General features: G+C 34.1%; 1 protein-coding gene across 4 annotated transcripts in view; it reads right to left on the bottom strand.

The window, feature by feature from the left end:
• Positions 1–19007, bottom strand: part of TPR (translocated promoter region, nuclear basket protein) — a 62801-nt gene that overhangs the window by 794 nt on the left and 43000 nt on the right. The window contains exons 38-52 of one of the 4 annotated variants that reach the window (XR_002518196.2): positions 18168–18440; positions 17211–17359; positions 16513–16596; positions 12602–12802; positions 11607–11738; positions 11268–11358; positions 9091–9275; positions 7921–7989; positions 7717–7811; positions 5722–5828; positions 4153–4248; positions 3867–4023; positions 2889–3007; positions 1757–1857; positions 21–116 (exon numbers count right to left, since the gene is read on the bottom strand). Coding sequence is in view for 3 of the 4 variants with exons in the window: in XM_003893387.5 (XP_003893436.2) it covers positions 21–116; positions 2889–3007; positions 3867–4023; positions 4153–4248; positions 5722–5828; positions 7717–7811; positions 7921–7989; positions 9091–9275; positions 11268–11358; positions 11607–11738; positions 12602–12802; positions 16513–16596; positions 17211–17359; positions 18168–18440 (1854 nt within the window). In the remaining variant the exon portion in view is untranslated. The other 3 variants (XM_003893387.5, XM_021929375.2, XM_021929379.2) reach the window with 3 other exon arrangements.

Raw genomic sequence — 19007 nt, 5'->3', positions numbered from 1 at the left:
CAGTTATGTCAGAAATTCACCTCTCTGTCTGTTAAACTGACGACCACGGACACCTTGTCTCAATGTTGTCTGAAGTCTTACTCGTCTGAAAGGCTTTGGTTGACTACTACTTGTATCTACAAAAAACATTAAGATAAAACAAAAGCAAGTGAAAAAATGAGAAAGCATTTATAATGATACAAACTAATTACTAAAAGAATGAATAAGATGCAGACTTGTCCATTTGTTTTCAATTCTTTTTTTCAAACAATGAGGAACATTTAACAAACCAAAAAAGGGTAAATGGTTGAACAACAAAAAAAGCAGTACTTTGGGAGGCTAAGGTGGGAGGATCATGAGCTCAGGAGTTTGAGACCAGCCTGGGCAACACAGCGAGACCCTGTTTCTACAAAATTATGAAAGAATTTGCTGGGCATGGTGGAACATGCCTACAGTCCCAGTTACTCAGGAGGCTGAGGCTAGAGGATCACTTGAGCCTGGGTGAGGTTGAGGCTGCAGTGAGCCATGATCAAGCTAACTGTACTCCAGCCTGGGAGACAGGTGAGATCCTGCCTCAAAAAAACCCCAAAAAACCAGGCAGACCGAGGCCCTGTCTCAAAAACAACAACAACAACAACAACAAAAAAACCCAGAAGTGTTTGACTTTTTTCATTTATTCACTTATATTAATAAATATTTACTTGTTGACTACCCATGTATCAAACATAGTACCAGGTGCTAAGAAATACAACAGAAAACAAAATATCAAGTCCCTCAGCAAACCGCCTACAATAGAACACAAATTATATCTGATTCTTCTTTGTCAGACACCCCAAATGCAATCATTAGCAAATCCTGAATGGTCAAATTTAAATATATGTCCCAAATCTGACAACTTCTCACAACCCTAACTCTACCATCTCACCTAAGCCATCACTATCTTTTCCTGAATTACTGCAGTAGCCTCCAAAGTTTCTCCTTGTTTCTGTCCATTATTCATTTTCAATCTCTTCAGTACACAGCAGCCAAACTGATGAGATCATGTCATGTCATTATTCTGTGTGAAGCCCTCCAGTAGCTTCCAGTATCCATGACAGCCAAGGCAATTACAATGATCTACTCTATCTTCTCCCGCCTCTAAGATATCTCCTGCTAGTCTCTGTTCTCACTCACTGTGCTTCAGCCACAGTGGCCTCCTTGTTGACCCTGAACACAAGCAGACACACTGCTGCCTTATGGACTTGGCATCTATTAATATTTTCTTTGATCTAGTATGCTCTTCATTAAGTAACTGCACAGCTTTGATCCCTTTCTTCTTTCAGATCTTCACTTAAATGTCGCCTTCTCTTAGTGATGCTTCCTATGATGCTTCCTATGAGACTGCCTGCTGCATTGTCAAATATTTGTTGACAATGTAGCATGAGTATTGTTGACCAAATACTCAGATGGGGGAGGTCCAGTTTTACATTATCAAATAAATTTAAAGACATCGTAATTTCATATTATACTTTAAAGGGAACAACCACCATTTTTTCTCATACAAGCTCTGATAAGATATAACAAGTGCCAATTGTGTTGAGGAAAGCCAATTTTTATGGGACATCAAAATATAACTGGGGGCACAAAACCTCAGTAATCATGAATATGATAGTTATACATTTTTTGAGCTTTACTGTGTATGAAATGGTTCTGTATTTTACATACATTATTTTAAATCCTGATTGCAAGATTAGTTATGAGTATCCATATTGCATAACGTATAGAAATGTAAAGTTACCAGATATGAAACAGTAGATATTAGGGATGTTAGCCAATAGGTTGATATGTCACATCAAAGCAGCTGAGAAGCAGGGGAAGAGATCTTGGGATAGCAAAGTTCTGTGATTTAAAAAAGTAATAAATAACTGAGCAGGTCTGCCCTAAAATCTGAAGGTTCCATGGCAGAGTTTAAGAATTACCACTGTAAGCAATTAAAAATTAAAATAATCAGACTGAATGACCAAGTACTGTATATCCTTAATAATAAAGGTAATTCTCTGTCTAAAAATTTGAGATAGATGAGCTAGTACACTGTATTGTTTAAGAGTGGAGTCTCTGGAGCCAGACTTCTTCAGTGTAATCGTTGCTTGTCCATTACTTATTAGCTATTTGACTTTGAAGAGGTTATTCACCCTTTCTGTGCCTCAGCTTCCACATCTATAAAATGTGGATGAATATCTACCACATTGAGTTGTGAGAATCAAATAAGTAAATATAAGTAAAGGGCTCAGAATACTGCATGATACACAGTTAAGTGTTCAGTAAATGCTAACTGTTATTCTAAAAAATAACTTCTATTACAGGAATACATATCCTTTTTTCAAAATTAACTTCAAAAATTTGAAAAGCCAAACTCTGAAACTGTTTACATCAGTAAATTTCAAACAATTTTTTTAAGCAACAGAGCTCTTACCCCTTAACTCTCCACATCAAATCTCATGTAGAACCCCAATATGTAGAACAAATAAAAATGGAGCTGTTGTGGTTCAGAGTCAAGAGGCCTGGAGTGCCCTAGCACTCCTTAGCCTCCCTCCCAGTATACCCATCCACTACAACCCCTGTAGCACCTCTAAAAGACCCAAGAGCTCTACAAAACATGTTGACAATCATTAGTCTAGATGAAACATGAGTGAGCTATTCTTTTGGGATAGATCCACCATGTCCATATTTCTTATTATCGATGCCAGAATATTCTTAGAATAATGATTTCAATATAAATCAAGTTCCCTTTAATAATAAAATTTCTCTTTTAAATAAAGCATTTTAAAATAAAGGAAAAAATGATTATTAATTTGTTACTAATAAAGCAGTGTTTTCACAAACAAGTTTGATGTATAAAAGCTGTACTGCGGTCAAGGGCAGGGACTCACCTACAGATGAGCTAGAAGGAGGATCCTGGCTGGTGGAGGGGAGATCTGACTCATCAGATGCTTGAACCGGCTCTTCTTCCTGCTGGCTATCAATTTCTAGGCCTGCTTCTGAACTAATACTAAGGAAAAGAAAAATTAATTAAAAAATACAAAACTGATCCTACAGTCTATCCTAAATTATATCCACTCTTTTAAATCAATTTTATCACTTAAATAATCCAGAGCTCCCTTAAACAAAAAATTACAGACTGATTTGCTAACCATATATATTTTTCAAAGGAGTGGGGGGAAGAGAGCTCAAGTTGTTTTTTCCTCACTCCTTTTCTCACTATGACATGTTCCAATTTTAGTTTATGATTTTCCTCTTCTTCTGTTTCCTTTTTCCTTTTGACAAGGATGTTCACATTCTTGACACTCATAAGAAATATATGGTCCAGATTTTGATAAATCTCAAAACAACATTTTAGGAAAGCACAGTACTAAAAAGTTCACAATAGTCACACTATTAAATAGTATGCCAGTAACTAAACCATGGGCTCTAGCCCAGATGAGATAGGCTATGGGTATGTAAAATTCCTAGCTCAGTGGCTATATCCATCTTTCTCTCTTCCATTCAAGACACAAATGAGGGAGACAGTACAAGAATAACATGAATCTGCTCCAGTTTAAGTCATTTGAAAACTTCAGTATAAAATGACTACAAAAATTAGCCAGGTGTGGTGTCGGGCGCCTGTAATCCCAGCTACTTGGGAGGCTGAGGCAGAGAACTGCTTGAACCTGGGAGGTGGAGGCTGCAGTGAGCCGAGATCACGCCACTGCACTCCAGCCTGGGTGACAGAGCAAGACTCCGTCTCAAAAAAAAAAAAAAAAAAAAAAGAAAAAGAAAACGGCTTAGCTGATTGTTTCTTGGCTAAAGGAAAACAAATGTAAAAGTCTGCTAAGACTAAAGCAAGCAAAAACAACAAAATAAACTTTTACCCTTCAGATTCTGCCTCCACAAATACTTCATCTCCATCATCACCTGTTGCTGTTTCATTTGTTGTAGATAAAGTGCCAGTGGATGTAGTCACCATTGGAACAGATTGAGAGGCATGTTCCGAAGCATCAGAGGTGGTGCTCTCAGTAAATACAGTCACTTTAAAAAGAAAAGACAAGTAAAAGAACTTTTAAACTTTGTCGTTTATCAAATTTTTAGCCAGAATATATTTCATAGGTTTTCATTTTACCAATAAAACAGAACCTATTATCTGCCTTTGATCCCTACCTGGGGCTGCTACTTGTAGTGGAGTAGTGGGAACACTTCGGCCACCTGACTCCTCTTCATGAGCTAGGAACAGGGGTGTTTCGTACATTCCTAAACCTAAAGACAATTCTGAATATTAATGACTGAAAAAAACATAAAATTGTCAACAAGCTAGGGATCTGAAAGAAAAATATTAATTATTGGAGATACACAACTTTACTAAAGACCACAATTTAATTATTCCATCAAGCAAAAATCCATCTCTCAAACTTTTATTTTTTATTTTATTTTAGAGACAGGGTCTCATTCTGTCACTCAAGTTAGAGTGCAGTGACACCACCATAGCTCACTGTAGCCTGAAACTCCTGGGCTCAAGTGATCCTCTCACCTCAGCCTCCCAAGGAGCTAGGGCTACGAACACAGGCCCAGTTAATTATTTTTCATTTTTGTAGAGACAGGGGTTAGTCTTGTTATGTTGTCAAGGCTGCACCTGAACTCCTGACCTCAAGTGATCCTCCTGCCTTGGCCTCCCAAAGTTCTGGGATTACAAGTGTGAGCCACTGCACCTGGCCTCAAAATTTTAAATACAATTTAAAGACATCCTTTAAACTTTCTAACACTAAAGTGCCCTTAAAACATTAGCTAAAATGCTGTTAAGACTTTCATACAAGCTAATTTTATTGAGTATACAACTACGGATGTTACTTTGTAATTAACAAAAGTAATTACCAAGGTTACAAAGTTTAGTAAGTGGTGGCATTCCAATTTAAGCCTAGATCTGATGCCCAAGTCTAGGAAATTGTATTAACATACAGTCACAAAATCAAATAACATTTTAAATTTATAAAGTCAACTTACAATTTCATGTAAGAGGCCTTCAGTGTTAGAACTAATATCCTAAACAAGCAGATGTTACATTATATGACTTTCATGAGGGCTAAAGATTGAGCTTATTATAATAGTAGTATGCATTCTCTATTCATTTACCAAGTGCCAGACAGCTTCCCAGAAATAAAGAGGGTAATATGGATTCCAACTGAGGATTAAAAGGTAATCAATTCCACAAATTGCATAATTCACATGTGGAAAACTAATTCTACTACTTAATGTGGTGACCATTTTATTCCACATATTTTGATCTTTTATTTTTTGTTTTTCCAAGTAATGTTAATACAAAAAATATAACTAGCCTTAGACATTTAATTAGGAATGTTACAAGCGTCAAACTGTAAACAGAAAACATGCCGCATTCCTTCCAACAACTTTAAAATGGCTAGTAGTACCCATATTTATTGGTTCAACACATATTCCTGAATACTTAAACTACATGTATGACATTACACCAGGAGCCAGAAGAAATACTAATGTAAAAGCTAATCCTTATGCTCAAAGAAATTAGAACTTTGTCAGAAAGGTAAGATGTAAGGCAGCGCTTAATAAGTATATTACAGCATTTAAAAAAGTAAATTAGCAAACAATATCAATTTTAAAAATATTTATATTCGCTCTTTTATCCCCCTTAAATCACATCACAATAGTTTATTACCAAATACATACAAATCCAGGAGATCTAAAGGTTTAACTATTTACCTCCTTGAGAAGCAAGCTGGCCAAGATCAGAGTGACTAGAACTTGTTTGTGGCATATCTTCAGGTGGCCCAAATCGGAATCTAGGGACACCAGCAACCTGTGGTGAACTAAATGGACAAAAACTAATTTAAGATGAAATTTAAAGTTAACCTATTTAAAGCACAATGGTGAAAAGAATATAGGAAGAAGGAAGAATGAACACCAACAAACTGGGAAGGAAACAGATCGAAAATAAAGTCTATTTATTTTAAAGGGTTTCTTACTTATAAAAATCCTTTTATACTATCAGGTGTTAATGAATTTAGCAATAATATGAATAACCTGTGACTTACATGTAAATAATTTTCAGCTCTCCTGAACTATGCCTCACATTTCTTGAATGTCTCAGATATCCTCACATAGATATATTGAAAGCAACACAAACTCAACATGAAACATAAGAGTTAGAATGAAGTCATGAGACAAAGTTTTATCTTAGTTTTCATTTAGTCATAGAAAAATCAAGTCACTTGTCTAGCTTATTAAGAGTTTACTAGCTAGCTCCCAAGGTTTAGGAAAATTCTAATATTAGATAGCTAAAAACTTGCTTTTTTCCTTATCCTAATACCACTATCATTTATTTTTCTGCCTATAATTCAGGACATAAAACTTAGCATTATTTAATTCTGCCTATCTTTCTTTAGCTAGTGAGCTATTAATGTCTTTAGGAAACATGGAGTTCAGGAAGTGGTGACTTCTAGAGGCGTAGGAGTAGTGACATTTGTTTGAGTGAAGATGCTGTTGATTGCTGGTACTCAGAATTCTTCATGTTTATTGGAGTGAGTCTCTTCCTGAGTGCTGACTTTCAGAAGGAGGGAGCTGAAATTGATTGGTTGGCTTGTAAAAATGTGTTAGCCAAGGTAAATTGCGGCTAACTGAGCAAGTTTAAAACTGGTTCTAACTGCCACATGTTACCACATCTATAGAACAATCAACCTTTCCCCAAGTTTGTAGAAATTTGTAAGTTCTGATCTTCGAATATATCCTGTTATGCAACTAATACCTCAGCCATAAATAAATGTGTATACTTTCACATGGAGAGCCTTTCAACCCTTTAAGAGGAGTGGTATAGCACAACACTTAACACAGGTCCTACAGCCAGACTAACTGGTTTGAAACTAAAAACTGCTACTTCGTTACTATCTGACCTCTGGCAAATTTGTTAACATGTCTGTGTTTCAGTATACTATAAGATGACAACATTAATAATGTCTACCCTCATAAGGTATGAGGATTAAATAAACTAACGCATGAAAATGCTCAGTAAATGCTAAGTATTCTTTCCCAAGACTGAATTCAATATCATCCCCATTAAATCATCTCATATTCTTTCTCCTTAGTTGTTGAAATAAATTACTTCTTCATTTGTATTAACAAAGCCTACTGCTTATTTCTCTATTATCCTTCTACATTGTTTACATTAGTTAGTTGCTCATTTGCTTAGCTTCCACAAGAATACTATAAATTATGATCATTGTAATTACCAACACTTAACAACTATAAAGCAATTTATCATGAGTCAGGTAATAGCCTAAACATGTTAACACAAATTAACTGATTCACCTAATTCTTTTAACTTATGCAATAGAAATTATTCTATTGTTATTCCCATTTTTAAAATGAAGGTGCTCACGAGCAGAGAACCTAAGGAACTTGCTACTACTAGTTAACAGTAGAGTTAGGTTTCAAACACAGGCATTCTGACTCTAGAGGCCATGTTCTTAAACATTCTTATATTGTCTTTTACTTTAAATTCTTGGTAGAAGTAACTGTATGTCATTGACTTCTGTATAATTTTCCCCAACAATACATCCTCAACTGACCTACCACAAGTACTTATTAGTACATAATAGAGAGGGACTCAACAAATAATGAGTTAACCAAATGATAAACAAACTAACAGAGAAAGACTAAAAGTTTGATTAGTTACAAAATGTTTCCCTTTCATTAACTTACTGAATTGCTTCAGCAAATCCATCAGTACGATGTGGCACCACAAGAGTTGGAGTACTTGGAACTGTTCTGTCTTCATCATCAAAAAAATGCTGTTGCTAAAACAAAGATAGAAAACAGAGTTAACAGGCAAAACACCACACATATGGACTATACAAATATCTGCTGAGGAAATGAATTACTTTTACATAATGGGTAAGTACTTACCATGCCACCTATTCCTGGAGTCAACTGAAGCCCACGTCCTACAGACTGCCTTCGGGTCATCTGAATTCTCTGCATGTCAAGAAAAAGAAATTACATTTGCTTTAAGAAATGAGGCAATGAAACAAACACCAAATATCAACAGATACAGCTTATTATGCTGCCAACAAAATAGTTAGCAGATAGGTAATTAGGACATTTTCCCAGGAAAACCTGCCAAGAAATCACTTTTAGTCAATGACAAATTTTTAACTATAGTCTCTAATATTAACCAATACAAATCATTCTATTAACCAACAGATCAATTCTTAACCAATACTTAAATAAAAACAGATCTAATACCATCTTGCATGTAAACAAATTTAATTCCTATTTCCTTAGCTGGAAGTGTTAGCAAGTATTCTTTTGGAGTTCAAACAGCAGTATTGCCTTTTAAACTGTTTTCCAGTTAAGACAATTCTAAATGGATAGATTGTATATATTTTTGCAGCCTCCATACATGATCCTTTAAGACTTGATATTCTCCCATCATGAAGTTATTTTCACTAGTGATATTTTAGTAGAATCTATATTTGACAGTGTTTACACATACTATTTTATAGGGTAAAATTTAAGCTAAATTAACAGAATCTTTGTGCTTTTCCTACTCTTTTTGCAAGTGCTTCTGATTAAGAGATGACCGACCCTACTACATGCTAAATATAAGGGGTCATACATACCTTCATTAAATTTAAAAGTTAAAATATGTGATTATCAACAAATGAGAAAAAATATTCTTAAGTACGACAGAAATTCCTTTCTCTTTTATAAATACGTGCACTGTACAGAAAGAAACCTTCAAATCAGACAATGGTGAGCTGCTGAAATGTACTTTAATTAAAACCCAAGAAAATCTTTCTTTTCTCACTTGAGAAATAACAAACAGAATTTTATTTGCTATGACTATAACCATTTCAACGTATGCACAACTTTTAGTAATGCTTGCCTTTCTAAACATCCCTCAGAGATTAGTTTCAGTTCAAAGAATTTTATAAAAATGTGCCAAAATACCAAAAAGTTCATGGGATTGCTAATTTAAAAAATCGAGAGAGAGAGAGAAATACATAATGGAAAGGGAGAAAAGCCAAGATTTTTTTCAAGTTCATTTTTCCTAATCACCAGTACTTTTAATACCTGAACTGGTGGTCCCAACTCCTGAGGTGGAGCATGAATGGTCAGTCTTGGGGGAAGTGGATGTGGTGGGCGTCTAGGTGACTGAGGTGCTCGAGGGGCCTGTCTTTCAGATGCTGATGATGGCTGTTGTTCTCTAGAAACCTCCTGAGAAAAGGAAGATTCTGCAGCACCTGTATTTCCTTCACCTACAGGAAAAGAGAAATTTACTTTTGAACTGCTAAATTTACGACAAAAAAACTTGGACTATCCCTAGAAGTATAAATCTTGCCAACAGGAATGTTCACCGCTCTAATATTTTCAGAAGTAAAGTAGTGAGATGTGATGGAAACAAATGTGGGCTTTTATACCCAGAGATAATGGGATCTGTACTTATTAGCTGTGTGGCTTTGGGCATGTCCCTTAACCTCTTTGAGTCTATTTTTTGGTTGGTTAATAGAGCAAATGTAACCTCCAGGTATGGTCTTTCTAAAATGGTTTTTCTAAAGAGTTCAGATAATGAACATAAAGCCCTTAGTTCAACACATGATAAACATCTAATAAATTAAAATTAAAGTAAACATTTAATAAAATAAAACTAAAATTAACATTTAATAAATTTGGGTTACATAATTTTTAATAAAGTAGGCAAGTTGCCTAAAGGTTAGACTACTAGAGAATCAGTATAACAATCAAATAGGATAAAGACAGAGAAAAAGCCTTACAAATACATTTTTATCTTTTGGTTTCCCCGAATTTTGAATTTTCACAAATGTCTCTCAAATGTCTGGGTATTCTTCTACATACACTGTAGCAACAAAAGAAGCCATCTTCTACTATGAAAAGTTGAACAGGATGCCACAGAATTTCATAGTTTAAAAGTCTGAGGTCTAGATTCAGATCCTTGCTCTAATATCTAATACTTAAGCTACTTAGCTACTTAGTAAGCTATGTGACACCTCAAGTGACTTTACTTCTGCGATTCAGATTTTTCATTGGTACCTAAACCTTATTAAGTTTACTATAAGAATTAAACAATTCAATACAAGTGTAGTTGCTTGAAATGTACTCAAATCCATCCATTAATTTTATTCGGGCCACTAGGCCTATTTTTGCTTGGCTGCAAAAATAAAAATTAAAAAAATAGGAAAAGGAAGGAAGGAAGGAAGGAAGGAAGGAAGGAAGGAAGGAAGGAAGGAAGGAAAGAGGGAGGGAATGAAGGAGGGAGGGAGGGAGGCAAGGCAGGCAGGCAGGCCTAGAGCAGCAAAAATTGTTCCCTCTATATTTCAACTATGTGATTCACAAAAAATGTTTCTTAATCTACGAATTGTTTATAAAATGTAAATTGTTGTTCAAAGTATATCAATTTCTCATCTCTCTTTAAAAGTAAGAATAGTATTACTTATTATATGGCTTAATATTCATTAATGTATTTTTTCTCTTAAAAAAATTTAAAAGTTTAAATTTTTGTCTGTTCTTGCTTTAGTTAAAATGAGAATACACCTTGCCCTTTTAAATACCCAGGCCTCTACAGAAACCCAGATACAATATTTTCCCATTAGTCTAAACAGCTAAGGTTTTATTTACTATGTCAACACTAATGATTTTGGCTTCATATCAGTTGTTAGTTATCTATTATCCAGATAATCACTAATTCTTTAAAACACGTTTCAAAATAAAATTATTTTCTACAACTTCCATACTCTTTTAATGCCCACAACTTTTCAGTGGACCTCTAGGATTTATCCTTTCCAAGATTTAACAAAATATATGCTACATTGATCCAAAAATCTTTTATTCATTGGAAAACCAGAACATACTGCAACGTTCCAATAGTACCAAATGTTGAAGCATGCAGCTTGATTAGACTGACCTCCTCTGGTTGTGAATTGCTGTTACAAGTAGTCCCTAATTAAAGTTTTCCTCTTAATGGCAGCATACAGCATCTACAATACTGTAAGGGTTACAAAATGTTTGCATCTTATAGCAGTCCAATGAGGCAGAAAAAGTATAATGACAGCACCTAACAGTCATAAATATAGTAGACTTTTTATGACAGCATAACAGTCACAAAGCTAGAGCAGGGGCCAATCTCTTTCTTACCAATTCGCTAAATAAATTTATATATTATAATTAAGTGCAATTCTAGTTTAGAAAATACCAGAGATATTCAATTCAAAAAAGACTAATAAAAATCTCACCAATGTTTTGCGAATCAGCAGCTCTCTGATTACCTTCACCTCCACCCATACTTTCTTCTGTTTCTGTACCTGGATCAGTCCCATCACCACCCTAAAAACAAAACGTGATAACATAATGTGCAAATAAAATAGGTACGTTAAAAAAACCAGACTGAATAATTAACCAAACCAAACCACAACAAAACAAATAACTAACAACAACAACAAAAAACAAAACAAATGAACAAAACCCCCAAAGGTTTTAGTGAATTTCATAAGCCTTTCTATATCCTTGGAAAACATCAAATTCAAGAAAGCTCTCAGAAAGAACTATGAACGGTCAAAATTCTAGCCAGTTACCTCAGCATCATCAGCTTCATAACCATCATTGCCATCGGCACTACCAGTTCCTTCATTACTATCTTCACCCTCGTCTCCCATCCCTGTGTCATCTTCATCATCATCATCGTCTTCCTCATCCTCTTCATAATCCTAGTAGAAAGTTCCCCAGGTATAAATAAAAGTTTAGAATATGGCCCACATGCTCTGCATATCTAGATACCACACTTAGAAATTTAAGTGACGCATTAATCAGAAGATAGGAATTGTCCTGAGAGTTGTATGGGATTAGTATAGCAGTACCAGATATCACAACTGTGGTACTTACTGGAATTAGTACAATAATGATCAATTCTGAATTCTGTTTGCATGAGATTGTTCAAAGATAATATAGACCCTATTAGGTGTCAGCAAAATGTCAAGTGGTCCACTTTATTCTAAATTTAAACAGGTGGAGCTGAAGAAAATGATAAAATTACACTATATCAGGAGCTTTTAAAAAAATGTTGCTTTATTAATCTAAAATGAGAAGCTGTCAATATAAGATTTAAACCCCAAAATAAAAGACACAATTTGACTTTATATACATAAAATACACTTTATATATAAAAAATTGACAAAAATGACTTATGGGGCTCTAAGAGGAAACAAAAATAATTCTTGTTTCTTCTTTTTATCTCCAGAAACCATAGCACTTACATTTAAAGCCATACAGTCACTTACCAATAAGACTTAAAATTAGGTCTAATTGAGAACAAATCCTAAAACACTCATGAATCATCAAAAAACCAAAATGAAACAAAATTTTAAAAATGGGCTTTCCATCACTGGCTCTACACTACTTTTCATTATAAAATGTTGATTTCTGAACTAATTAAGACAGAAGAAAAAAAACAATACAATCTACTTAAGGTGACTGGGAACCAGAATTTACAGCCAATGCATTAATATCCCAAGGATCTGAGCACTTTCATCCAATAGTTTAAAAACACTAGATGATTTCAAATCAAATTTACCTCATGTTCTCCATCATTTTCATCATCATCCTCTTCTTCATCATCACTGTCAATTACAATGACATCATCTCCTTTGCCTTGACCATCCTGGGATGAAGTTGTTGTTTGCTGATCTGATTGAAGTGGTCCAAGATCTATTTGTAGAGACTGAGAGGTTTCTTCACTGTCTTCCATAGGTGTATAATCTCCCTGGGTAACTCCCTTTGAAAATAAAAAAGCAAGAAAAAAATTAAGAGCCCTATAAAGATACCTAAAACTATATGTGAGGTATTATTATAGGTCAAAGTAAAGAATAATGAGTACTTATGGACTAGCAGCATTTAATTTAATTTATTTTTTTTTGAGACAGAGTCTTGCTCTTGTCACCCCGGCTGGAGTGTAATGGTGCAACCTCACCTCACCGAAACCTCCGCCCCGCTAGGTTCAAGCAATTCTCCTGCCTCAGCATCCTGAGCAGCTGGGACTATGGGCACCCCCCACCACGTCTGGCTAATTTTTTGTATTTTTAGTAGAGACGGGTTTTCACCATGTTGGCCAGGCTGGTCTCGAACTCTTGACTGCATTTAATTTTAAAAATGGTACTTCAAGTATTTTTGAAGAAAGAAGACGAACCTTTGAGTTTCCTTAATGTCTTCCTATAGAAGAATTATCATAAATCTTATTGGTTAATACTCCAAGAAGAAAAAGAGAAAAAAATATAAACAAACATTTATGTATTCAGAACTACTAGTGTGATATCGTACATCAGTGCTGTGAGACAGAAATATGTTATGTAATTTTAAATTTTTTAGTAGCCACTTTAAAAAAAGGTGAAATCAATTTTAATAATATACTTAACCAATATATCCAAAATATTTCCACATGTAATCAATGTAAAAATTATTAACCAGATATTTCACATTTTAAAATTTCTAAGTCTTCAAAAATCTGATGTATATTTTATATTTATATCAATCTAGACAGCCATTTTTCAGTTGCTCAATGACCAGTGCGGATAGTGTACAATACAGCTACAGACCAAAGTCAGAAAAAAAAAAAAAAAAATACTCATAGGTCTGCAATGTTTTAAGAGAAGGTTTTCCCAAACTAGACCTAATTTGGAAATGCACTGAATGAATAAGCTATTACCATTGTCTTTTCACAAAGAAAAGCACTGAATACATAAGTTATTATTGTTGTCTTTTTACAAAGAACTTCTTCCCTCCCCAAAACTCCAATTATTCCAAGCCTTCACACCAAAATAAATATATCAGATACTAGATAATTTCTTGCTCAATCTATTTCCACAATTCTATTTTGTTAACTACTGAAATAAACTATTATTTTAACTTCATTTATAACATTTACTATCAAAAGTTAAATGTCGTTTTGGCTTAAGCACTCACTAAAATCATTTTTTCATATAAGCCAGCAACAGTATCTTTTAAACTAAGACATTCATAAAAAATTACACATGCCATAATGGAAAAAATGAGTAAGTCATGATTTAATTTAAAAAGTGCCTCAAAGTGACATGCTTATTTCAGAAAAAGCATCACTTGTAAAGAACATCTGCTTCACTGTCAGAAAATCAGAAAAATAAACTGTTACACATTCAGTAGACAATGCTAGAAGGGTAGAATAAAAATCCAAATGGTATTTTGGAGTCACAGACAATTTTGCCAATTTCAAGAAAAAGCTTTCGCAGAAGATTTCAGTATAATTTAACCAAGTCTGACAAGAAAGCAGAAATTCACATCTTATTATTTTCAAATTATTATGTTCTTCAGAAACAATGCTCTCTAAAGGATAGATGAAAAAGATATCATTTATAGTACGCTCTGAATAACTTATCTAAAATGCCTGGGTCCAGAAGTGTTTCAGATTTTGGATTTTTTAGGATTTTGGAATATTTGCATATCCATAATGAGATATCTGTAAGATCCAAGCATAAATGCAAAATTCACTTATGTTTCATATATACCTTATACCCATAGCCTGAAGTTAATCTGACACAGTATTTTTAATAGTTCTGTGTGTAAAATGAAGTTCTGACTGTTTTGACTGTGGCCCATCACATTAAGTCAGCTGTGGAACATTACACATGTGGCTTGCACATTGGCACCTAAAAAGTTTTGAATTTTCAAATTAGGGATGTTCGACTTGTACTACATATTCATCTGAAGATTTAGTTTAGTGTTTTCAGTCAAAGAAAGCTGGTAAAATTAGCTTACAAAATTAACGCAGCTAAGAAACTAAAATTTACTTGCGATATGGCTATTTATGGTTAGCTTGAGATAATTCCTTAATTTTACATGGATAAAATAATTATAGCATAAGATGATTCAGAAAGTTTATCCAGAGAAAAGTACTATTTCAAGCTTAGGACAGTTGAAAACTACCTAGCCTGGGTTTGAATCTGAGTTCCAATGCTATGTGAACTTCGGTACACTACTTTATCTGGGTATCAGTTTCTGTAACTATGAGGTATAATGAAGATTAAATTAGTCAATAAATAAAAATTTCTTAGATCAACATTTGGCATATAGTAATGAGTTCAGTGTTAAATATTGATATTTAATTACTATCATATATTGTGATCTGAGAGACCAAAATAGATGCCATTTTGTCAACTAAGACAAACCCAAAGGTTAAGGAAACAAAAGTTACCTGTAGGTCAAGGGTTCAGGGCCTGGCTGGCACGGTAAATTTCTAAATTCGTATGTACAATTAAAAAAAATACGACTTTGCTAAACTCCTCTAATTGGAGCTATCGGGCAAGTTATCAGACTTCTATCTCTGATTTACAATACAGATGACTACAACTCTGACTGTAGAGAGGACTGGCAAACAGCTGCAGCAGACACCTTAAGCTAGTTTCAGCCTGCTTAAAGAGGCTGAGCACAAACTGTCTTTGTGTCCTGTAGTTCACCTTTTGTTCACTCTTCACATAAAGAGCCAGATTCCAGCTCATTTTAGTGCTAAAACCCTGCCCCAAAGTGAACACAGGATGTATATTATATAGGTTTACCTACTGTTCATATGCTCAGTTCCCCTCATAAATATGTATAGCTTTTTCCCCAAACCTGCTGAATATGTATGATTCTATTGTGTAATAAGGACCCTGTGAGGCATACAACCACAACTGTCCCTGCCCTGTGTGAAGACAAAACACCTCTGGTCCATGCTGGAGACTATCTCTTCCTCATTAGCAAAATGATATCACTAATAAAGCTCTCCTTTCTATTAAACAGTATTTAGCCACCCTGGGGGTCTTCCGGATGACAATATGAATTCTCATTTTGTGGGACAGAGGGAAGAAAGGAAAGTAATAATACCCTGAGTGCCTAATATGTGGCAGGTACTACTTTGTATTTTTTGACAAATGAGACAATGCAGGGAATTAAGGACATGCTTTACAGTCACAAAGCTCACCTCATGCTTTGTAACTTCAGGGTCTATATTCTCTCCACTAGTAAAACTGCTCTAGAGGAAACTCAATGATTAAGATCAAAAAATGAAGAGGTGCATAAATGCATTTCCTCTTATGGATTACTTTAATTCTGTAAGGGAAATAATACAGGGGAGTAAGAGAGAAGCAGCAAATGGGGTACTATGAATTAACTCCAGACGCAACTAGCACTCTTGTATTCCATGTAATTAAAATAGTGAAAAATCTTGGCTCACAACTCTAAAAAAATCTGGAAATCTGTGCTATATATGAACAAAAACATTTCTTTAATATAAGTTTAGAAGGCAGTACACTATACTCATAGGAGTAAAAGGAAGCAGACTCTGCAATGATTAATTTAATTTCATTAAATATAGTAAGAACAAGTAAAAAAAAAAGACCAAATAATGTTTCAATCTGTCAAAGCTAATTTCATTCATGAAAAGCAACAGTTTGCTATGTTAGGTATGTTTTTACTTACTTCTCCAATGGAATCTTGAGAATCCTGGTTGTATACCTGAGTCTCCACCTCTCCATCAGTACTTTCTTCTGCCATAACTTCTTCCTGTATCATAATACACTAATATATTAACCATATCAGTGTAGCAGATGAAGATGAAGGGTTACCTGTTTTTGTTAGTTCTCTCATTTGAAAAAACCCTTCAAATCTTTAATTTCATGAAACTATAGAAAAATAAAGAAAATTTTATTTAAAAATTATAATCACATTCCTCCTCAGTATACACAAAGTAAGGTTTATGAACATTAATACATGCTAATACAATTAATTTAGTAGCCTTAATGTTTGATTTGAAACCTGCTTCATTATAATTTAATCTTAACAACAAAAAGGAATATAATTTTGGTTAATCTTAGAAAAAGACAGCAGGTAACAGTTTATGTCCATGATATTTAAAAGCTGAGAGGAAATTCAATTTATGTTTTTATAACTGTGTTTTTTTATTGAAATAGAAACAAATTAAAGATATGCAAGAACATAAAACACTGTTGGCAACAATACCTGGGTTGTCAGTGGAATCTTTGTAGAAAGTTCAATAAAAGTGTTTTCCAGATAAAACATTTTGGTCCCAAAAGATTAATTTTCTCTAGGCTATAACTGAAAAGAGTACCTTAACTCTACTGGTAAAGGTTAAAATCGACAAAAAGAACTTTATGCACCTCAGTTCCTACGGGTGTAACGCTTTTCAACTTCTTTGGAAGAGGCATTTCCACTGTATCATCAGAGACTTGGTCTGATGCTTCTATGGTGCTATCCTCTTCCTCTTCACGTGTACGCTTTGGCAAAGAAGAACTGGGGGTAGCTGAAACTTTGAAATTACATAAATCTTGAATTAGAGCATGATCATAACTCGATTTAGATAAAGATAATTTACCCAATACAGTCACTTAACTAAAGGAGAACACAGTAAACATTTAATTGTACAGATTACTAAAATACACTCAACCAACTCCTAGATCAATGCATCAACATAATTTGTTTCTGCTAAGCTATGGGTAAACAAAGAGCAACTTACGCTCTGTGTCAATGTTTTTATACCAACCCACGCTTTGCTTAATAAAGTCAACCAATTTTTACAATATATCTGATTCACTGAGATTATACTAATATGTTGTTATTTACAAAGTTTACATGGGACCTTCTACAAAACTCAGGACTCCTTGAATAAGAAAAAATGTACACTATATGTAGATCAGTATATAGTCTTATCTCAGGTGTCTTTTAGTCCTCTGGACCTCCGTTAAATTACATACAATATGTTTTATGTTAATAGGTAAAACCAGTAAAAAAAAGTAACTGGAGGGGGAAAATCATCTTAATGACAAACAACTGATCAAAAATAGTCATATTCAGCAGTAAACATGAAATAAAATGTTAGTAATATATTCGTTCATTCTAATATCTGGTAGAAAGCAAGTATGCACAAAGAGTACTTGTGATATGTATTATAATACATATAAGATATCATAATTGCATAGGTTTACTTAACTTCATTTGTACAAAGAACACTCAAGATATATATACTCAAGATATACTCAAGATATATAACTCAAGATATACTCGAGATCTTATAAATGCATAGGCCTACTCTGACTTCATTTTAAAATTAATCTTACCTGTGCCAAATACTGCAGTGGAAGTAGAAGGCCGCTCAACTGGTGAACTCTGAACAACCTCTACTATGTTTGAAGATAACTCCTGATTGACAGGCTCAATCTGAGGATGACTCTGTTGAGTGGGTTGCACAAAAGCTGTAGCCTGTGTTTGTTGCTGAACAGTTAAAATAGGTTGAGAGATAGAAGGCTGGACATTAGGACTAGTAGAACGAACGGATCCACTTGTGCTTCCAAAAACTGGAACATGTTCCACAGGCCCTTCTGACTGCATAGCTGAAAAAATAATTATAATGCTGAATATAAGACTTCTACTTTCATCAAAACTGAAATTATCTTTCCCTATTCTGTGGTAAACGTCACCTTTCACAAGGATTCTCTTGGCACTTAGTAGACAAATACACTGTGGGTAAAGGTAATGTATTATGGATTTTTATATTCCCTATGTAATTGACAAGTAGCATGCAATAAAATGTTGGCTCAATTAAATAAATAAGTATCTGAAACTGATTTTGCATCTACTCATTTAAATTACTGTTGAATAAAATTAATGAAATTAAGCTCGAAGTATAATTAGAATTTTTCATTAAGCATCATTTTGTTTTTAATTGATATAACAGATAGTAAATGTAATTAGTAATATATTTAGTTTATTGGATGTAGTTGAAATAAAACATTCTGTATTTTCATAGCACAGATACACTTGAATAATTTACTGACTTCTAACATTTATCAAGATAAAAATATAAGGAACTATGCAGGTAGCAAAGTTTTACTGAACACCTACTGTGGAGTTAGGTAAAGGGATTAAACAATAAGAAGCCAAGATTTTTGCCCTTGAGG

Source organism: Papio anubis, chromosome 1, assembly GCF_008728515.1.
Source record: "Papio anubis isolate 15944 chromosome 1, Panubis1.0, whole genome shotgun sequence".
NCBI lineage: Eukaryota > Metazoa > Chordata > Mammalia > Primates > Cercopithecidae > Papio > Papio anubis.
The sequence above is the reverse complement of the archived record's forward strand: the minus strand, read 5'-3'. Positions and strand labels throughout refer to the sequence as shown.